This window comes from Netta rufina, assembly GCF_964035555.1.
Source record: "Netta rufina genome assembly, chromosome: 5".
Taxonomy (NCBI): Eukaryota; Metazoa; Chordata; class Aves; order Anseriformes; family Anatidae; genus Netta; species Netta rufina.
The window spans coordinates 48,353,567-48,377,235 of record NC_140128.1 but is presented as its reverse complement, the minus strand read 5'-3'; the positions used below and the strand labels follow the sequence as shown (position 1 = coordinate 48,377,235).

General features: G+C 35.8%; 1 protein-coding gene across 2 annotated transcripts in view; it reads left to right on the top strand.

Annotated features, from left to right (window-relative positions):
• The window catches only part of RPS6KA5 (ribosomal protein S6 kinase A5), a 75,775-nt gene that overhangs the window by 27,918 nt on the left and 24,188 nt on the right, over positions 1 to 23,669 (top strand). The window contains exons 4-7 of one of the 2 annotated variants that reach the window (XM_084287829.1): positions 1,063 to 1,178; positions 1,858 to 1,965; positions 19,832 to 19,915; positions 23,218 to 23,321. In XM_084287829.1, the coding sequence (XP_084143955.1) occupies positions 1,063 to 1,178; positions 1,858 to 1,965; positions 19,832 to 19,915; positions 23,218 to 23,321 (412 nt within the window). Of the gene's footprint in view, positions 1 to 1,062; positions 1,179 to 1,857; positions 1,966 to 19,005; positions 19,134 to 19,831; positions 19,916 to 23,217; positions 23,322 to 23,669 lie in introns of those variants that run through there. The other variant, XM_084287830.1, reaches the window with a different exon arrangement.

The window sequence follows — 23,669 nt, the reverse complement described above, 5'->3', positions numbered from 1 at the left end:
ATTGATTTTAAGCTAGGATTGAAAGAATGAGGTATTTTTTTCATACGAGTATCAGTTCTAAACAGAACTTGTCACATGGGGTTAAGTTATTACTACTTCTAGTTGTAAAATGTGGGTTACTTATGATTTAGTATTGATGTTTTCATATACTTACTAACATAATTGAATCTTCCTTACTTTCCTCTTTGATTCTGCTATTATTCCTTTCTGAATGCAGAGCTGTGAAAAGAGTAGAGAGATCAGAGTATGTGTAACTTGTATATATGCTTTCTGCTTCAAAGACTTTTTGGTGTAATACATGGATCTGTAGAAACTGTTCAAGAAAATGTTGATAAGATGTTGTGGAGTACGTTCCCTGCGCTGTGTATGTAAACCTCAAATGCAAATGAACTACTTTGTTGTATGTTGCCAGTGTAAGCAATTCTGTATCTAAAATGTTGGTGTTGCAGTGGAACTCTTGTATTAACTATTTTTTCCCCCTTCCTGTCTGGGAAAACCACCCTGTTGTGTCCTGCAAAGAATCAAAGTGTGGTTTCATGTGGGAATGTGTGTGGAAATAACCTCCTTCAGGAAGTTTTGCCATATAAGTTCCACTTGCAAAGGGTAAAACTTGTAATTGCCCATAGGTGATTATTTCACTTAGTGTCTGTTCTTTTGAATCATCTGTTTTAATGTCAATCTGGCTTGTTGCTCTTAATTATTTCACAAGGGTGTACAAATACTCACTTCATAGATATCATTTGTGTGCTGTTCTTCTTATTTTTCTGATTAAGTGAAAGACTGATTTTGCAAAAAATGTTAATCTTCCATAATTTATGAATATTTATGGCTCACTTTATGGTTTTGCTGCTTATTTAAATTGGTAATGCTCTTCCATCACTCCACTAATAAGGAAACTGAGTATTGTACAATGGGATGAAATATTACAGAGTTGCAATAAAGTAAAAGCATCTGATCCCAGAACATCTTATTAAATAACTTACTGCAATATTAATAGTTACTTTGTAAGAAAATTAAGCTGTCAGAAAGTGAAATTACAAGGTTCTTTGTTCTACTTTTTAGACTATATAAATGGAGGAGAACTGTTTACTCACCTTTCACAAAGAGAGAGATTCTCAGAAAATGAGGTGCAAATTTATATTGGGGAAATAGTTTTGGCGCTTGAACATCTACACAAGGTAAAGTAACTTTATCCTTTCAGTGGATGCTACAAGCTGATTTTGTAGAACTATCAACTGTATTCACATCATATAAAGTTAGTAATATTTTTTAGATAGTCTTAAATTCAGAGTAACTTTACCTACCAGTGGGTCATATTAGTTGTACAATTAGAAATACTTTCCAATGAAATATCTATTTATGTGTACCAAAGTAAGGCTACATGTTTTTTTCTGCAGTGCAAAGAGTATTATTGACACAGGATGGTTATTTTTTGGTAATCTCTATCAAAGGGTAGAGTATGTCAGTAAACCTAATTTGTAGTCAACATGAAGAATGTTTGGGTTGCACTGTTGTTCAGTTCTCCTTGTTTTGTGTACAATGAAACAGCAGAGTTTTGAAATTTTGCCATGACTGTAGGCAAGCAAATTGCTTTCAGAGGCAAGTATTCAGTCACTTTTAGATGCAAAGGGTCTATTATGTCCTATGGCATTACCTGGTGTATTAATTGCTGAGAATTCGTGAGCCTCTCAAAGGTATTTCTTCAAAGACATTTTAAAATTCTCTTTTTTGAGGGCAGTCTCTGAGGTGTCAGTTGAAATAATGGGAATTTTGTTAGCTTTACATTTAAATGCATTCCGTGTCTCCTTGATATGGTTACAGTGATTTGGCAATGCTTTTCTTGTATTCTGTCTGCAGTTGGGAATTATATATCGGGATATAAAACTTGAGAATATTCTCCTCGATTCTGATGGCCATGTGGTGCTGACGGACTTCGGTCTGAGTAAGGAGTTTCTTACTGATGAGGTGAGTATTTGAATCTCCACTAATGGTGGACAGAATCCAACAAGACCAAAAAATCAGATTCTGTCTCATGGAAATATAAAAGCATTTGAGAGAGCAGAAAAAATGCCTTCTCAACTTTTGCTTTGTGGAACAAAATCTAGTAGTAAGTTCTCAGTTCATTGGTCTTTGGCCTGCCAGTGTTGCTAGACATTTTTGTCTGTTCTAGTTTTCCCTGAAATGCCTTCACACACCCTTGTGCTGCCCTTTATGTGCAAAAGAGGAGATACACAGGAGTCAGAAAAGCCACTTACATTATCATTTTCAGATGCCTTTTTAAAACTCTCTGCTAATACTTTGCAGTGACTAGGCAAATGGTATGCTATGACTCTTATTTATGCTAATAACAATTTTTGTATTATTATCTTGTCTTTTTCTCCTGTATTTGTGTCACTTCTGATAAGCTTAATTGCAAGCTTTTAGGATAAAAGTTTCTCTCATTAAATAAGTGAATAGTACCTAACATAACGATTACTGACTGTTAACGTTAGTTGTCAGTTATTTCTAAGGTAAGGTATATCCAGATATGCTTTTAGATTTCAGAGAGTCAAAGAAAGTTGTAGAGGATTTTGTTTCTGGAGAATTTAAAAAGTAGGTTCTTTTTCGCTTTAGGGATCAGAGGTATTTGATATATGGGACTGGACTGCAGGTTTGAGTCTGTTAGAAGCAACAGAGGTTTTCTAAAAATAGGTAACTGGTAGTTTCCTCTGGAATATTTGCATTTCAAATGGAACCTGGTAGGATTCAGGGGGGTTCTTAACCATTTTAAGAAACTGGAAATGTTACTTTATTAGTGTGTAAATAATTAAAATATATACAAAGTGTCAATATATTCCTCTTAAACTATAGAGTAAAACAAAGAGGAAGATCAAGTAGCATGACAAAGGATTTGCTACAGTATGTCAGACCAGTGTACTTTCAACAAGGAAATACGAAGAGATGTGGTTTTCAGCAGAAAAGAAGGACAATAAAAGGTGTGGCTAGGGAGAAGAGCAGGGCCTGCTCAGAGTTGTAAGAAAAGCAACAGGAGGCACAGGAGAAAAAATACTCTGGGTTATATTACTGTACATGTAGGGGAGAATATCAACTGTCTTCCAGGCCTTGAGCAAAAGTTGAGTGAGGCAGAAATCTTCCCTAGGATAATAATCTGTCATAATAAATTAGGACCTTCTTTAAGTCTCAAAACAAATGGCTTTAGGAAATATACTTGTTTCTCATCTGTGCTCATCTTCAAGATATTCTTTATAAGCAGGGCAAGAAAAAGCGAGGACTTGCATAAGCATCAGAGATACCTGTCTGCTTTTCCTCACATTTGGAACCTGATTCTTCTTCCTCCAGTCATTTTTAAAATAATGCAGTCTTGCTGCTTGGTCATCTAATGTTGCTTTCTCTGACATATACCACAAAATCTGTTCATTTACCCATACTTTTTTTCCTCATTCACCTTAACATTTTATTTTCATCTTCCCTGTCAAAAAACATTTCTAGTCTCTTTTAAGGAGAAACTTACCTACAGTTTCATTTTTTTCTTTCAAAAACCTAAGAAATCGCCCGCACTTGACTAGTTTTCACATTACCATTTTAAGTTAGATACTGAACTTGAACATGATTAGACTGTCCCATTTACACATAGAAACTGACATTTCATGTTGTACTCTGTACACAATTTAGCTACCATTAGAACAATTAAAATTCACATTACAAAAGTTACCTGCTAATTTATATTTCTGAACTGATGTGCTTACAAGCAGTAATTCTTGCCTACATAATTGCATGGCTTTATATCTGTTTTCATGCTATTTGGGTAGCGCTTTTAAATAAAATTAAACAAGTTGGATAAGAAAAGAGCATGTTCTTGCAACTGTATTGCATATGCTAGCATGTTCTCCTTTATCCCCTTCTTCATGCTTCCCCAATCTACCCTTCTTACAAGTTCTCTACTACATGTAATAGATGTGCTTGCATAAGTCTTTTTGGGACCTCTAAAACATGTATGTTCTTAAACTTTGCTTACACATTTTACAGTTTTTCTTAAAAATAAATAAATAAATAAATTCTTATATGAGGGTAATAGCAGTTCGTTTTTTTCCTTTGCTTTATTTTTTAAAAAGTCCATACTTGTTTATCTGTGTACAAGAAGAAGAAATAATCTGACCCGAATAATGTAGTTGAATAAAAATGAATTTTCACGTAGGATAACTCAGTATCACAGGGTATTTAGGTATGAAATGTTTTCTGATATGAACTGTACGTAATATTTCACAAAGACCAAGAATTTGACTAGCCTAACCACACAATGGGATTAGGTAAGGGCTCGAGAAATTGAAATGAGTAGTCCCTTTTAAGTATGCAGTAGCTTTTGCTGTCTTAGTCTCATGGTGAATTAAGGTTGATTTTAACTCTCACCTGAATTTCAGTGAAAAATGGGGAAAAGAGACTCTTTAGCCTTACCTTTTTGTGCATCTCAGTTAAGTCCATATCTAATTGGGATGTAGAATTTATTTGCAGATGGTGTTAGAATAAGTAATTTATCTTGGAAAAAAAAATTAATAGGACTAACAGATTTTGAACACTTTTTCATTGCACACGTGTTATCATGTTGGTGTTCCTATTTTTTTGGAACCATTAAAAAAAAACTTTTTAAAAAATCAAAACCACTAGATTTCTAATTTTTGCCATCCTATTTCTTGTGTAGTATCTTCATCTTTTGCATTTGTGGCTTAGTCTTCTTTGAATCTCATAGTTCTGCTTGTATGCTGGTGTTATTTTGATTTGGTTAATACTAGTTTAGCTTAGTCATCAGGTTTGGTTTTCATTTTAATATTTATTGATGAAGTGTTAATTCATTTTCTAATAGTTTTTTTTTCTGACAGCTTTGGTTTTGTAACTATATGAAATACAACAGTTTAGAATGGTATATATGGAGATCTTTGTCTTAGAAAAAACAATCTGAATTCATTGAATTATTTTAGTAACCATCTATTGGATCATGCATAACAATTAGCATTTTTCTTGTTAAATCCCATAAGTAAAATTTCTCCTGGAATAAGAGGAACGCTCAAGTCTGCTTTGTTGGTACACATCTGCTTTAGTTTAGGCTTGTTTTGAAAGTTTTGTGTTTTAAGCAAACAGATAAAAAGAAATTGTGTAGTAAATACAAATGTTGTCAGACTTTGAACAATATTTCCGAGGGGACACAGAACAGAAATGCCTTAGTAATAACTGATATAGAATATCTACACTTCCATAAGGGATAATTGAATTCTCTGGCTTCTGCAATTCCGTGTCAGTTGGGTATCTGTGCACTTCTTTCTATGATGTACTGTGAATAGTTCACATACATCATTGCTTTTGCATCTGAAAATGTCATCAGAGTTGCAAATTTAGTTGCAACTGTTAAATGCTTTTCGCAGTTGAATTGCTGTTGTAGTTTATTAGCTGGTTGAGTGGGCACTTTGTTCTGGAAGGAAAATTATTATGTAAACCTAAAAGGTTGCATTAAAGGAAAACTGATGAAAGGTTGTTAACTCACTATGGATTTTGGTCAGTGAAGTGGAAAGGTTCATATACAGAGCACTACAGAGGTGGTCAAGAGCAGAGGGAAATGGAACAGTGAGGAAACTGACAACAGTTTGACATTGATTTATTGCTGTATGAACTGTCATCTCACTTGAGTGACCTACTAGGTTATCTGTGCATTTAATTATAAAAGTCTTGACAATTGTCCAATTAAAACGAAGATGTCTGATAATTGAAATTTGATAGTGCATGCTCTGAACGCTGAGCATTCTCTTGCAAAGATAAGTTAGAGTAATCTGTACTGCTGATGACTTCCTGTATTTGTGTTTTGGTTAAAGAGTTGCTCACCAATGTAAACGTAGCACTACTTTAAACTGTAGATTACACTTCTGGAAAGAGGAAAAACTATGAAAAAGCAAACTGAGTAGTGTAGTTAATCCACAGTAGTTAACATAGGTTATAGATCCTATCTGGGCAATTACTGATTATTACCCTTGTTTTAGAAAAAGATATGAAACGATGTTAGGAAAGATTTTTGGCTTTAGTTGGTGTACTTCTGTTGGTGTTTCAAGTATCCTGAAACTGAATATTAAGAATCATAAAATCACCAAACATTCTGAAATCACATAACTGCAGGACAGGTCTCATTTCATTGCAGAACGAGGTCATCAGTGATCAGGTGACTGTGCCTTAGCCCAAGCTGTATCCCTTTTTCAGTGTTTATAAAGATAATCTTGGTCTTGCCGTATGGAAAAGTAAAGCAGAAGACTGGAGCATAGAACATATTCTGCCCAGATTTTGATGCCAAAATCTCAGTGCCATTAAGAGTTTTTTTAAGACAGATCATGATTTCTTACAATTACTGCACTAGTATGCCATTCAGTTATTTAAATATGCCACTCAAAAATGATGTTTTGGGGAGAAATACTGACCTGTGTGTTAAATAGTCTGGCATCTTCTATCAGATCTTACAATAACGTGTTTGTAGTCAACTTTGGAAAAAAATGTTTCTCTTTTCCAGGACAAAAAAAAATTCATTTGGAATGCAAAACCCACCAACCTCACTGACTTTTTCCTCATAAATTTTTAATCTCTTGAATGATTGCAAATACTTAACCTTGATGAAACTTGGGCAACCATGTATGGTAAACTTGCATGACCAGAGTTTCATGGCTATGTGAAAATGATTTTAGAGCCAGATGTGTTGCATTTGAGCAAAATTGCCTGTTCCTCCTTTTACATTCAGTGCTCTCTGATTTCATAAGTATGTATGGGGCATCTTCTATGCATTTTTTTATTCTCTTTTTTTTTTTTTTTTTTAATACATTTTTGAAGGCTTTACAGTGGTAGCTAGAAGAATTCCTTGCAGAATGAATGCTCTTTCATACCTTTTAATTTTGCCTCTATTTGAAGCAAGAGGGTGTTTTTTCAGGTTTTGCTTTTTATTCTGTTCTTCTTTCTTTTGGTACTCCTACTTTCTCTTCTCAAAAGATGATGTTTTAGAAAACAAGTCTTCCAAAAACTGGAATTTTGAGAACCCAATACAAAATGTCCATCAGGGATGAAAGTGGTATGTACTTGCATTCCTCCCACGCAATAATATACTGTTTCTGAACTTCTTTTGCTTAAGAAGAGAGGTTCTTGTTTTCTTTTCTCTATGTTATTTGCTTTATAAATCCATCATTAGTAACTGGTTTAAATAATTCCTTGCAGAATTACAGGTGCATTGCACTGCAGAAGCAGACATAGCCATTTCCTAAACCTGTGTAAAAGTTTCCTTGAGTCTCCATTTTACATTAGATGAGGGCTTAATTTTACACAGTGTTATATCTTGGGGCCACAACTATAGAGGTCATGTGTTTCTTAGCTGGCATGCAGTACCTTCACTGATAGGGTTAGGCTCTCTCTTTTATTAGTGCATGTTCTGATGGCAGCTGCTGGCAGGCAAATTTCACTCTTACTTGAAGTAGTCGTTAGTCTGCTTCTGCCTGTTTTGGAAGCAGTCATTAGTTTTTCTAGCTCTGTGGCATTAGATATAATATCCAACATGGTACTTTTGACTTAGCTGGCTCCTCCAAGTAGGAACAGTCCCCAGGATAGTATTATTTTTTTTTTTATTAATTTCCAGATGATTTTATTTAATTCTTCTTGGGATGACATTTCAAACTAGTGGACCTTTGATCTGTAGTATTGCAACTGTTCTTGGTCTAGTCTATGCCTTTACTTCATTATGAATTTGTCAAATGCAGTAAGTAGGGTAGTCTAGCATACCACTAAACATTTTTCCAATCTTTGTTCTTCCTCTGTCTTCTACAGAGATCATACTTTTGTTCCTGAATAGAAGGTACGGCTACAGAAGCAACAGTCTATACCTGAGAGAGCTATTGGGTGAAGCTGTACTTACTGATCTGGACAGCTTAATTCCCCAGTGTTATGTCTGGATATTGTGACCAAAAAGGCTCTCAAAAGAATTTTTAAAAACAAACAAAACACAGCCTGGCACTTATTTTATTGTAATAAGATTTTCAAACAAGATTTTCAACTTTCATTTTAAATCTGCGTCATGTCTTCAGCCATTAGAAGGCTTTTATGTCAATTTTCATATACCTTCCTAAATTGATTCTGAAATTGTTCTTCTGGATAATTAAAATGATGGCAAAGAATAATGCTACAGAACTGATTTCTATGGAAACATTTTATTTTTTTGGTGCATTTCTTATTTTTGAGGTAAATAACAATAAAATCACTTTCAGATAGGATGGCCTCTAAGACTCCCTGAAGGTGCAAACCCTGTTTCTGCATGGAATTTTATGTGGACTCTATGGCAGTGCAAATAAATCTATTTAAGGCAGTATTCTTTTATTTACCATATGTTTTTCTCATTAAACTTACTAAGGGAACTCTAATGGCTCACCGAACTAGTAGCTTATAGCTGATAGAACAGTTTGCTGATAGCTGATCCATGGGATGCTCTGTATGGTACTGCTCAACACTCAAGTTTTTCAGTCTTACAGTCTATTTCTTGAGGACCTGTGGTTCCTGTCTAGCTATTCAGGGAGTAGCAGGATGGGGAGGCTGCTCCCTGCAGTAGTGTGAGCTGGGGATGCAGTACGCTAGCTGACCAAGGGCACAATCCCACAGTTCCCAAACAAGATCAGAGCAGGTCTATTGGCAGTAACCAGGCTCGGGTAACAGTGCAGCAGTTCTCAGGGAAGCTTATAGTGAAGAGGAAGGCCTGAGGTCAAGTCAGGATTTGAAGGCAGATCAGGACCAGTGAGGTACACAGCCAAGTACAGGCATACCTGCAGTGTAGCTCATTCAGAGGTCAAGACTGAGGATGTGAGTTTCAGCTCCAGTGAAGGTAAGGTGGAGGAGGTCCCCGAGCAGGTTCCACACACAATCAGCGGGACTGAGTCGGAGTTGGTCGTGAACACAGGTGGCTTAACCCCAGGGGGTGTGAAAAGAGCAGGTTGATATGCCAAGGGTCCTGAACACAGTTATCCTGGGGAAGCTTTCATTGTTTGTGCTTCTTGGTATAAGAACTTAAGTTACTGGCTTTCAGAACTCTGTTATATAAAATACAAATAATAATGATGTTTTCCCATATATTCTACTTTTTATTTTTTAATTTCTAATTGATATTATTTGCTACACTACTGATAGAGCCCAGAGAGCAACCTAGAAGTTCCATCTTCCTTTGTTAAAGGAACTTTAACAGAGTTAACTTTGACTTTGGATTTAGTATTTATTTAGACATATAAGCAGTTAAAGTACAGAGTTTTATTCCAGCAAATTTCCCAAGGTAAGGGTTCTAGATAAATGAAGAACTACAGTGAGGTTTCTGTAGAGCAGTACAAACACCAACATCTGTTCATGCCTAGAAATGCTGTACCACTTTAGGCATTTCATAATATTCTAATAAATTGTTTATAAGTTGCTCTTGAAGGGACAGGAACATGGTTTCAGTTGATAGCGTGTGAAACTATTTGTGGTTAACTTAACTCTTGCCCTTAGTTAAGTTTGACTCTCTTACTCCTGAATACAGTGGTGTAATATGTCTCTTCTAGCCTTTCCTGTCTGAATTTGCATATTTCCTAACCAGTTATTTTGTTTTTCTTTATTGGCCTTATAAAAATACTAGAATGAATGATGCTTCTGTTAATTTCAAAATATGCGTTGAATAAAATGAAATTAGAAAAGACTTTATATTGTTTAAAATGGTTTTCCTTGTTAGCTAAGAAACTGGTAAAATTATAAAATGAAAGGAAGGATCATTGTCCCTACTATTGTGGCTGAAGCTATTCCCATTGTATTTATAATGATAAATATGCACACTAAGAGACTGTAGGAATCTCACAGAAACACTAACCATTATTCTTCTAGAGGTCTCACTGACTTTAGTATGTTTTTAGTATTACTACTTGTTGCCATTTCTAATTCAGAATTGGGGTTTGCTTTTCTGTCTTACCATCTTCAGTGAGACGTTCTGCAGAAGTGTAACTTGCAAGTTTCATTTGGGTTTACATGGTCATCACCAGGTGAAGTGCTGATTCTGTCCCAGTCCTAGTCAGGTGTCAGTTGCAGGTTATTTGCCCGAAGAATGCTGGGACTTCTGCAGGTGCAACTTAAATTTGAGTGCCGAGAGCTGTTAAATACTCTAATAATATAAAGTTAGATGCTTAATATCTTGTGGGACAGGGTTCCTCTTTGAAGCAAAATTTGTCACTAAAGCTTTAATGAAAACATCAGTCAGATGTTAGTTGCATCAGTCTACCTTCAGAACGGAATGACACAATGCATTGTAGGCATTTTGGTTGAGCTGACTGCCTTTATTTCACATGGATTCTCTTGTCAATAAATAGAAAGATCTATTTATTGATAATCATATCACAAAAGGAAATAGTTGTTTGAGGAACTGTAAAAGCAGTTCTGGATTTGTCCAATATAACCTTATAGTCTGGGACAATATCCAGTATGATTCACAGCAGCCTTTCTGCAAACATCAGAAATGCCAAGAAAAGCCTGTTCTTTGTGAAGAATCTGCTGTATTAAGTCCTCTTTCTTATATGTTAAAGACATATGAAGCCTTCTGTGTACCTGAAGGTTTTTGTACAGTTCTGTACATCCAGGAAATATTGCCTGGCACAGAAAGCAATACATGCCATGCTCCAGTCTCACTGCAGGAGGGATCAGCTGGCTTTGGCTTGCTTTATTAGAGATGGTTGGATGTACCTAAGAAACATCTCTGCTGAATTTCTTGAGAGTCAAAAGTATGTAATCGCTGCAGGTGTTTTTTTTTGTGTGTTTTTTTTTTTTTTTTTTTAATCGATCAACAGTTTAAAACGTACCATTTTTGGGGGGTTAAGCAAGAGTTAAAGTACTATAGTGTCAAAGAATTTTTAACGTCTGACATTAATTTCTGTTCTGTGTGGACCCTTCCCCACATGTGCACCTTATTCCTGTGCAGAGACATTTCTTTGTTCTCATCTCCAAAAAATGACCACATGCCATGCTCCTGGTAATATAAAAGAAGTTACCCACCATCAGAGAACACTTGGGTTGTAAATATTTATTCATCACAAGTTTACAAGTTTGTATTTGCTAGAATGTTTATTCACTAAATACAAGTCAGAGCAAGGTCTTTGTTTTGGTCAAAACTCGACTAGTTCCAAGAAGTTGGATTGCAGCTTTATATCTTTTGTATATTACATGCAGACTGCTTCCAATTTATTGTGGGCAAGAGACATTTTCATGAAACGTTGGTGGATTTTACTTATCTACAGCCCTGAGTATTCTATGGAAGTTTGAAACAGTTGCTTGTATGATTTATGGTGTGTGTACATTCATGTGAGCTATAATCTGTTAGGTGATTGTTTAAAGAGAAGACCGAAGACATGAAGAGTTTTAGCTAAACTATGATTTTAATCTATTTGATTTTTTCATCTATATTCCTTATCTAGAAGTTGGTATGAGAAATTACTGCCCATGCAATAGAGGGATTGACCTTTACTGTTAAGTAGAAGGACTGTATCTATATTAGATTTAACAACCTTGTTAAAACTTGCCATGCAATTTCAGAGTGGCTCAAAGAGCAATAAGAATTTCTCTTGTCTTGCTGGGTCATAACATTTTGAAACCTTCCTAATGGTGGAGTCTGATGAAACGAACAAAGTGTTTTAGTTTGCCAGCTAACAAGCTTAGACAAGCCTAGGAATCCCATTGGAATGTTGCTGAAATCTGGAAAAAATGGCCAAAATATGCATAATAATTCTATTACTTCTCTATTACAAAAATATGATGAACCAACGAATAGTTCTTGTCTAGATTGGAGAATTTTTTAAATGAATGTGTGAAGACTCAATCCTGAGAGCAGCTTGGAATGCCTTCAGCCAGCTTTGGTCGGGCTTACCTGGTTCTTCCCTTCTGTTCCATTGTATCTTCCTGCTTTGTGTAACTACGTGCTACTCCACTGCAGATTTCACTTACAAAAATGGTACAAAACCCATGACATTGCATGCCAAATGCTTGCCTTTCTTTAAAAACAGATGGCTTTTTTTGTGAAATTTGTTACTTGTTTTTTATGCTTTTTCAATCAGCTCTGAAAATTGCCTTTTCCTTTCTTAACAATCATTTTTAATAAAGACTTGAAATTTTTCTCTAAATTCAATATTTTAATTATAGTATGGACAATCTACATTAAATTTATCAAGGGTTTGGCTTTAAGTTATTATCCAATACCACCTCAAGGGTAGCTTGTTTTGCCAGATCTTGAGGAAACTGCCATCACTTCCCCAGTCAAGATGTAAAGCTTCTTTTATGCTTTACTTGCAAGCCTGTTGGTGAGGGCGAAGTGCACAAAACCCTTTTGGTTTGAGACCAATTATATGTTTACATATACAAAATGAAGAAACAAACGAACAAACAAACACCCATTATTTAAGGAAGATGCAGTTTCAGATTTTAGCTTACAACTACATACAAGTGTTTGCTGACAGGTAGAATATATGTCATTAAAGGCTGCATTTTGACTCTTGAGGTTTTCTTTTTCTCTGGACCAACATCACTTACTGTTTCCAAGTTTTGTTTCTGTCTTTTTTGTTTGTTTGTTTCTGTCTATTCTGTATTAAACAACAACAAAAAACAGTAATTCTTAAGCTATTGTGTTACACTCCAGGAATGTTTCATTATAAATTCAGAATCAAAGGAAATTAAAATCCAAACAATTTAGTAATGGAGAAGTGCCCTTTACCTTTACAAACAACTTACAGAAGATATTAGATACTCTAGGGTTTAACAAAGTCTTTTGACTCTATGCTTGTGTAGTTTTTATTAGCAAGGAGTTCCTGTTAGAAAATACATGCAGTAACATTTGGTGAAGACTAGCATTGTTTAAAAACAAACAAAAAAGCAACAAAACAACAACAAAAACTTGGAAAATGCTTTTAAGGAGTCAAATTTCATAGCTCAAAGGAGAGTGATAGCAGTGTGGCTTCAAAATGTGTCACCTCTGACGTTCAGGGTAGTAGTCCAGCTTGGTAAAGAACAAAGTATTTGCGCATTAAATGGTTGGAGAACAGAAGCAATCTGTTCTTTTTCAAAGGTGACCTTTCGTGCAGTTGGAGAAGTGGGTCTTAATTGTGAATGCTGAAAAGAATGGCTTCACTGAATACTTGGCTAATCCTTTGGCTAAAATATGTTTGCACAAAGGCTGTTGTGAATAAAATAAGCCATAGGACTGTAGGATCTGAGTGTCTGCTGTGGAGCGGTGGTGTGTGTTGTTTGAATGTAATTCTTCAAGTTGAAGAAGTACTTGAAAGGCAATATATTTGAATGTTAAATAATGTCTTCAAATGACAGAATTGACTGTATTAAGACACTTGAGGGCTTTCCATACACGCGTTCACGCTTTGGAGACAAAATAACAAACAGGTTCTGAAGCATTTTTTCCAAAGCAGTATTTGGATAGCAGATATTCTTTTTAAGTTCAGTGCACACGTGTAGAACAGCACACTTGGAACATGCCTCAATATTTTGAGTTAGATACTCCAGATTCAGTGCCTGATCATTCTTTGTAGATGTGTTTTTTGTTGTTGTTGTTGTTCTGTTTTTGTTTTTACCTTCATAAGTGTTCTGTTAGCAAGCTTTATGCAGCTTCCTTATTCCAACACTCATACCTCTTCAGATTTCTTTTATGTTTTTGTTTGGGTGCTTTGCTTTGGTGTTTGTTTTTTTCTGAAAGCCTCTGAAACAAAATCTCAGGTGTGTTTAAGGCTTTGATCTTTCCCTTTGTTTTTCTTTTTGTTCCTGTTTTTCCAACAAGCAAATGGCTTGCTCCAGTTAGCTCAGTCTGTCCCTTGTACATACAGCAAATTTGGCAACTGCTCATGTGACTGAACTTCATATAGATTGCGCGTTTCTATTGATGTGTCACCTGGCTATCTGGAGAAGTCCAAATTGAAATCTAAGTTTCTTTAATGCTTAACACCAACATGTTGATGATACCATTGACTCAGGAGGTACTCAGCACATCAGCCCTTGGGCCTTCAACCTTTCAATGTGGGTTGTCTTCTTTTGCTGTGGAGCCTCTTTGAGTTCCAAAAGCTGTTCTCTCTCTATTTTTATTCAGGCTGACTTGAATGCACTGTCTGCCATGCTGTGAATAAGCATGAAAGTCACAAGATGCACTTTGCAGTTATGCAGATCTCAGTTTCCAAAGGGTACGATTATCTCTATTTTTCTTAGTCCCTGAACTAATGAGATTCGCTGCTTATTGAAGGAGTTACAGTGCTGTGTATGAGCTCCTTGGGATCTTGTCCTCCACTCCAAGATGACGTTTTTTCTTGACCAATAGTGTTTTGGCCCTGACACTCAGCCAGCCAACATGTGCCCTTCTATCTGTAGCTCTCTTCAGCCAAGTATTGCAGCAGCTTGTTTCTCAGATGCAGATCTTCAGGTGCATGTGGTGAAATAACGCAGGCCTTCACCCCCCTGGTGTTTGGAAATACCTGTCCTGGCTGTTATCTCTGCCTTTTCTTTGCCCGTTTCCCTTGCCCTTTTGGATGTGTTAGGGCATCAAATCAGATGTTTTCAGGATATCTGGGCTCTGAGTTTTTTTTTTTTTATGGCACTGGAAGCTAACACCCAACTAGACATAAAGGAATAGCTCTTTAACTAAAACATTAGCTGTCAACTGGCAATTTGGACCAGCAGAAGTGAATCTTTTACAGGCATGTTGTATATTCTTGATTCCTTGGCTCACCTGAAATCTCATTTAATTCTTGTGGTTTGCTTTGAAGCTTATTAGAGATCTCTGGAGGCTTAAGTCCTCTTTCTGAAAGTAGAAATGTTTATACATGTTCTTTCTGGAGCTTTAGATAGCTTTGAATGCCTGCCTAGCATTCCTTGATTATAAAGCAGGGCCAAGTGATGATACCACAAGATCATCAAGAGCATGATGGTGCAAAGTTTCCATTCTTCTGTCAGCACTTTCAATTGAATTTTGGAGCTAGATTTTTTGATCTCTGTAAACTGTATAATTTGTGGTCTATCTACCATACATACTCTCAGCAAGGAAGATGCTGCTCTGAGGTTTTTTTCTTTGTCAAAATGATTGTTTTCCAGGGCAAATAATAATCCACATTGCATCTCTCCATTGTGGACAGTCACAGTCTAATTGTTCTAAAGCCGTTCAGTGGCTAGGTGCTGTCAACATTTTCGGGTTTGAAGTTAAATATGCTCCGTTTATTTGATGAAAGAAAAGGAAAATGGGATATAGGAACAGGTATTCCAGAGGAAAGGCTGCAGAGATGATACATGTTTGGTATTAAAAGTACCTTGACTAGTTAAAGTAGTTGTGTTTCATTAGGACACTTGGATCAGGCAGAATGATTGCAAGGAACTCAGATAGAGGGCTGTGCCCTACCTTTTTCATATTGCTGTATGGGGAGTGGGAAAAGTTAGAGATCTACTCTCTCCACATATGGAGTAGGAAAAGTCAGAGATCTACCCCATGTATCATACTAGAGCATTTATTAGGAACGTTTGGAAGGTACACGTAGGCACATGCACAAAGTCTGTGCTTAGCTCATCTCAAAGAATTAGTGGGGGATGTAACCTGTCTTTGTTAAACCATACATCTGCTGAATTAAAAAGTGAACTGCCTGCTTATCCACGTGACCCTATCTATGTTCAGTGACCAACAACTAGCAAAATTCACTTTGTGTCAATGGCTTCACAAAAAGTTAGTGGGCTCTTAAGCAGCTCAACTGTTTGAAGTAGCCACTTCGTATACCTTTACTAAAAACTAATGCTATTATACAAGAATTCAGAACTTGGTGAAAAAAAAATAAAATGAAACCAAATAAAAGACAGAGGGCGTGTACCAGAAGACTGAAGGCCATCTCCAGATTATCTGTGAGCATGGAAGCACTGCTGACTGGGAGCAAGCATAATGACATGCCTTCAATGACAAGGTCAATATTGGCATATTGAGTTATTAGAGGTGGGTTAGCCACACTTCTCTTTACTTCCTCTAGTGTCTAATTGCGTGATGTTCTGCAGCTCAGACAAAGGAACCACAGTGCTTAAGGCACGCATGCTGTGTGAGGAAAAAGTGCATTCTGCCTCATGCAAAAAATCCTTAAGCTCAAGTATTTGCAAGATATTCCTGTTCAGTGAGAATTCATATGCAGAATCCAAATTCAGTTATTCAATAATTTTCTTTCGTGTCTTACTAACAGTTCTATGTTGTGAGATGAAAGGCAGATACTGGAGTTTTGATTCATGTTATAAATTCGCATGAACTGTAAATTTGTGGAGGAGAGCAATACAAAATAGGATTTGGTTGTGCTTTAAAAAAATAAAAATAAATGAGACTGCATATTTGATTTGTGAGTAAAAAGTGATTTCACAAGTGACTGGTGAAATACATTATAGAGTGACTTTTTGTCACAGATTGCAGTGGTTGAGGTTGGAGGGGACCTCTGGAGGTCAGGCCCCTGCTCATCCAGGGTTGCTTAGAGCCACCTGCCTGGGACCATGTCCAGGTTTTGGATACTACAAAGAAGGAGACTCCACTGCCTCTCTGGGCAACCTGTTCCAGTGTTCACTCACTCACACAGTAAAAGAGTTTTCCCTTCTGTTCAGACAGAGCCTCCTGTCCTGTCCCTGGGGACTCCCAAACAGAGCCCGTCTCCATCTTTGCAGCCTCCCCTCAGGTGTTTGTGCATAGTGATGAGATCCCTCTGCACTGCCTCTTCTCCAGGCCTAGCAGTCCCTAGCTCCCTCAGCCTCTCCTCACAGGAGAGGTGCTCCAGTCTCTCAGCTGTTTTAATGGTCCTTCTTCACTGGACTCTCTCCAGTGTGTCCATCTCTCACTTGAAGTGGGGAGCCCAGAACTAGGGGAAAAAAAAAAAAAAAAAAAAAAAAAAAAAGGGAAACTGTGGTTGGAGGTAACATTCTTTTAACATGTCTTTAAACCCAAATGTAATGCATACGACTAAAGGCTACTAGTGACTCCCTATGTTTAACAATGACAAATTTACATAAGTAATCCTAGTGAAACTTAATACTGTAAAAATAGTGTTCTGTATGTAACAGCTACAGGTAGTTGGTATGACTTGTAATCTAACAAAACACACCATACCCGGAAGAGTGTCTAACAAAGAAGTGTCCACTCTTTTATTTATTTATTTATTAATGTTTTGGGGAGTGCTGAAGTGTAGTTAACTAAGAAACACTAAATAGTAGATAGCAGTTTGTTTTGTCTCCCTGTAACAGTCAGCAGCTGGTTCCATCAGGGCTTCTGGAAAAAAAGTTGGTGTACTTAACAGCAAATCAGTGTTGATTTTGAATAAAATGCTCAGTGGGTCCCTTTTATTTTCCTACCTAATATTGAGTTACAATTTACTACTTAATTTCTTGCTAAGAACTCTGCTTATGATAATCATCTGCTTTCCTCTTCTTGGCTTTATTCAGCCTTGAATTTCAGCAGTAGATTGCTTTTAAGCTGAAAAGGAAGCAAGAGCTAAAGGATACAAGTACTTAGCTATGTGGAGTAGAAGATGGAATTTTTATAAAGCTCATTACAAATGTATCCTGGAGTGTTTTATCTACAAAGAACCATTTGTCACTTACAGTATGACTTTCTTTTGGTATTGAAATTTAATTACACAAAAATATTTTACAAGATACAGTGTCAATTTTTTAAGCCTTCACAATTATCTTGGGAGTTTTAAAGATTTTTTTTGCAAGGGACAAAAAATATCTCAGGCATGAACTTAAGAAAGAAAGAATAATTTTAAATACTGTTTTCAAAATTCAGTTTCTCATTAAAAGGTAAAGTTTGTTGAATGGTAGAAAGTGGATTATTGCTTTTATTTTTGATGTTCTAGAGAAAAGCTAAATATAATTGAAAGTCAGAATAACCTTGATATATATATACATACATGTGTGTATATATATGTATACACACTTTTTTGATAGTTCCTTAAAAAATCTATTGGTCATAATTTTGTATCTTTTGAAATGTTTTCAGTGGGCCCTCCCACCAGCACAGGTATATTCCTGTGCTGGATACTTGAGATCATAAGGGGGCTGCTGTACCACGGTATATGCTCGTATCTAAATCCCCAGTCTCTTTCTCGTCATTCTAGTACCTTGAAGCCTAGTTTTACAAAACACCATAGAGACAAAGAAACATAATTTTGAAGATAACTCACTGAATTTGCAGCTAGCTAAATGATACAGTTTTCATCCCCCCTCCCTTTTTCTTTTTGATGTATCAACATTATAAATCGTTTTCTTAAATCTCAGCTTGGCTGCATTGTCTTTTGCAAGGGTACTTTGGGCAGACAGAAGGTGAAGGAAGGTTTCAGTTTGTGTTTTTTACTCCTCTTCCTTTTCCTTCCTCCCCTTCTTCCCTCCTGCCCCAGCTGAAGGAAGAGCAAACGGAAAGATAGTACTTCAGGTTGGCTAACGCCCGGATGGAGGGCTAGGAATTTCTGACTTTTTCGTTTTGTTTTTGCTTTTTATCACACTATTTTTCTTTGGATAACAGGTACTGGAAAAGACAATAAAAGAGAAACAGTAGTTGTGTCAAAAGAAAGTGGTAACATGAAAAGTGTATTATTTTATGGCTTTGTCTCAGAAGTTGATATTTCAAGTTAATATTTGAACCAAATGAGGCTCAGAACTATTTTAAACCCAGAATTTTACAAAAAATAAAAAGCCCAGCCCCCCCCTCCCCCCAAAAAAACAGTCACAGTGTATGTATTTTAATAAGTACAGTTTATGAATATGCTGTTGGACTGTTTATTTTTTTCTGCCTCACGGTAGCACTGAGCACTATTTCTGATTTTAGGAGCTTCCTCTCATTAGTGCAGTACAATCTTTTATGTAGCACCTGTTTTAAACTCCAAATCTGCATCTACGAATGTAAAACCTGACTTTTGAAATATTTGCTTTTTTGAACACTCTTCTTTAAAGGACCTGTCAGGATCTCTCCCCCAAATGCTAGAAGCTTGAAGGATAAGGGAGGAACAATGTTGCATGGCCCAAACACATGTGCTTTCGTCATTAGCAAGGTCCAGCATGACCTCATGTTGACCTCAAAGGTAAATCGCTCTCAGGGAACAATTATACATGCCTGTGAAAGCAGCTTAGTTTTGAACATAATCAAAACAATAACTTCAGTATATAGAATAAACTTAAATTTACAACTCTGTCTGTCTGTTTGCTTTTCTCTTTCTCTCTCTTGTCTCTCTCCAAGTCTCTTCTTGAGAGGACGTTGGGTTTTTATGTGCGTTTTGTGAAAGGGAATTACTTTTCTAGAGGTCGTAATAAATTCCTAAATATGGAGAACCCAAAGGATCTTTTATCTAATTTAGTCAAGTCATACATCTTACAATGAATCGCTCTTTTTAACTTAAGCATTTCATTTGTTTAGAGTATTGATATTGCAGCCTTCAGAATGTGTCTATATTGCCTTGAGGAATGATGTGTGGTTCTGAAATGTATAGATCATTTAGACTAATAGGAATGTTTTTAAATATCAATACATTACTTTTTGTGTGCTTATGTTAGACTACCACACAAGCTTACGACATCTTATTTTTTTTGTAGAAAACTATAAATAGTTTGTAGTGTTGTGTGATACATCTCTGCATATGATTGGAGTATGATTTAGCTAGCAGTTCTGAGCTATTTGGAGAAGATTTGCTGGCAGCATCTTGGAACTGTTAGCCAGATATGTCCCATATAATTAGGACAATATAATCATTCGATATGAATTTTATTTTCTTTTTTTTGCTAGAATGAGAGAGCGTATTCCTTCTGTGGAACGATAGAATACATGGCTCCAGATATTGTAAGGGGAGGAGATACAGGACACGATAAGGTATGTTCTGAGTTTATTACTGAGAAAATGTTAATTGTCTGGGCATCACTGTTGTTCAGTTTGAGTTTTTTTGTAGAATGTAATAGTGTCTTACTTAAACGTGCCTTATTTCAGGTTCCCCTAAAATAGATTATTGCCTATATTAAAAAACATTGGCATAATTTATTTTCAGTTTGAAGTTAGGTTTTAACCAAAGTACAAGGCATATTTCTAAAGCTGTTGAGGCTCACTTGTGTTCTATTTGACTCTTGTTCTCAATGTGCAGTGGGACAAAAACAATTAGCTCATACTTACTGTTATTTAAAAACTGTTTAGTTTGGAGTGGAAAAACAACTGTTTTGTGACTAATTCTGATATATTTTTACAATTATACATCAGGTTAGTCAATTATCTTATTTGAAGTCTTGAGTGGATTATTAACGTAAGTTTGGGAAATATTCTCAGATTGTCAAAAAATAATTCCACTTAGCTTGAGACTAATTTTTTTATATGAATTAATGTCAGTAACTGATGGCAACAATTAAGATGACCATTATTCACAGATGGAACTCAAAACAAACAAACAAATAAAAATGTCGCAACTCTATTCCACTGAAAAAATTCTACAGTATTCCTAGATAAATTATTTAATTATTTTGACTGGTTACTATACTGAGAAGTTTTTGAGAATATATTATCTCTGTGGTTGTTTTTTTTTTTTTTTTTTTTTTTTTTTTTCTGTTGGGGGTCCTGGAATATACTTGATGACGATTCATCTTAGAATAGCCTTTTTAAGCACTGGAAAATATTATGTCACCCTCTACCCTCTATCTCCTTTTCCTAGTTTACTGAACTCAGTCTGACTTTGCTTTAGAAGGTTCTTTCTCTGTTTATTCTGCTTCTGTTTTGGTCTAAATTTGCCTGTAATATTTTTTCAAGTAGGAAACACTGTAGTGGGCACAGTATTTCAGCTAAGTGTTGGCAGTTTGAAGCACAGTAGAATGACTACCTCCCTGATTCTTCTATTAGACATAAAATGGAAAATTTGATTTGTCTTTTCATTTAGTCGTTGTCTCACACCTACCTTTGTTTCACTATAATCTTTGTATATTTTTTCACAGTACTGTTTACTTAATCATTATTAAAATGGAATTTTACAAATTTATGAATCTAATCTCCATTTCCTGCACTCTGTATTTCTCCTTTAGTTTAATCTTGCCAATTTCAGAGGATCTCTCCAATGCAGCAGTCACTTTAAATTGTGTTTTGTTTTTTTCTCAAGTGCTTACAGATTCTGTAGTATTGCTGCTATTGCTGATTTTAAGAGCAATCTCTGTGCTGTTATCTTTGATTCATTCTACTTGATATTTTCCTGAGGTATAGAGCAGAGCTGTATAATACACTTAAAGAAATAGCCTAACAATTTGATGGCAAATGATTGACAGCTGTTAAATAAAGGTGTTTGTTTTTTTCAGTTATATGTGGTGGTAATTGTTTACCTTACAAATTCTTGGCTAACTGTTGACAATGTTATTTGGCATGGTGTTTGAAGGTTTTTAGTGTATTTTGTATTTACTGCTTATCTAGCTACCCATGATCTTATTTAAAAAAGAGGAAATGAGATTGCCATAGTATGCTATGCTCTTGATAAATCAGTGTTTTTGCTTTTAATCTCTTCTAGATAGTTATCTTGTTTGTATTAAAAACTTGCTCCAGATTTTTTTTTTTTTTTAGAGTTTGATTCTGATTCTGTAGATCCTCCTACTCTTTTGGAAAAACATACACCTCTCCTGGGACCTTCTCTGATCATTGTGTATTTGCAAGGAGAGTTATTGACAATACGGAGACTTCTTCAGCTGGTTCCTTTAGACATTCTTGAATGAATAGACCAAACATCAGATTTTGTGTATCTTGAAAAAACAAAACAAAACAAAACAAAAAGCCACAGCCTCTAAAGTAGGAAGTCAACTTTTCATCATTTACTGGTTGTCTTCCTGTAATGTATTAATTTTGTCAGCACAAGTGAAGCATAATTTCAGTTTCATAGATATGCAAATTTCATGAAAATAAAATTGAGAAGCTCAAACACCTGTAGTTAAATTAATTTTGTCTAAATGACTAACCTGCTTCCTTTATTTTTCATAGTAGTTTCTTTTCCTATGAAAGAGAGAAAAAATTCTTTATGGATATGAAGCATTTTTTTTTTTTTATAATTAAAAGATTTTCAGAAATAACATTGGGTATGAGAGTATGGAGTAAATATGAGCATTTTGTCTCAAAAAATACTTTCCTCTTAGAAAACCTCTGTTTTCTGTCCCCATGTAACTCTACCTGTCCTTGAAAACAAGTATTGGGATAGTCAGATAAAATCAGAGAGACTATGGGATTATCTGAAGACTTTTTTTTTAAAGTATTGGTACTTTAAACAAAAATAATAAATAAATAATAAACAAAATAAATAAAATGTTATGAGGTGTCAGAGAGATTAATAAGATGATAAGGGGGAATGGTTTTAAACTAAGACGGGAGATTTAGGTTAGATATTAGGAGAAAGTTTTTCACTCAGAGGGTGGTGAGGCACTGGAACGGGTTGCCCAGAGAGGTTGTGGATGCTCCATCCCTGGAGGCATTCAAGCCCAGGCTGGATGTGGCTCTGGGCAGCCTGATCTAGTGGTTGGAAACCCAGCACAAAGCAGGGGGGGTTGAAACTAGATGATCTTTAAGGTTCTTTTCAACCCAGGGCATTCTATGATTCTGTGATTCTATGATTAATATATGGGAAGCCAAAGATAATGTGTTGCCATGAAATATAAGATGAAGTTCCATAGCATTTCAGGTGTCCTGATTAACTGTGAGCTGTAGACCTAAAGTGTACTTTTTAAAAGTTCCTTAGTTTCATTCTCAAGCTCCTGAAAGCTCAGGTTCCAATACTTCATAGCAAGCTTTAGTTATTTCAAGTATGTATAAGCTCCGTTATTTCAAGTAGGTTTCAGAATTCTTTTCATATTCCAATGTTAAAACTCAAAATTAATTCTGGGGAAAAAGTCAAGTGAAACTTTAGTAGCCAGTGGAAAGACTTCAGCTTGAGAAATTAATTGAAGAAGCTGAGTGGAGAGCTTTCAAAGTAACTGATTTAATATAGGAAATACCTTCAATCATTACTGCAATCTTTCAAGCTTCGTTTTGTCCATGTTTACCTCAGTTGTGAATAGGTGGGCTGTTCCTTTTGCTAGCTCTTTACTGGCTGCATTGTTTTGTTCCTCCTTGTATTAACAATTTTACATTGCTGTATCATAACTTACATAATTATTGTTTTTCTACAGGCTGTTGATTGGTGGAGTGTTGGTGTTCTTATGTATGAACTGTTAACTGGAGCGTCACCATTTACAGTTGATGGAGAGAAGAATTCTCAAGCAGAGATTTCTAGGTAAGGTTCAAAACAGTACGTTACATGTGCTTGCTCACAAATTGATGCTTTGCTATAATATATATTTCATGAGAATTTTGATATGGAGTTTAGGAAGAAAGAGCTACCAGGGTAATATGTCATGCATTACCTGGTTCTGTGTAACAGATTGACATCTGAAAGCAGACAGGTTACTTCAGTAATCTGCAGAGGTTAATAAAATAGAACTGACCTTTACGAAAGACCTGTTTTGTTTAAGCTACAGTGGAACCACAGCTTTGCTGCTGCCCAACCCTATTGCATGTTTACTGTTGAAAGGGAAGTCAAATGAAACATGAAATTATACGTAAACAGAATTATCACATTCGA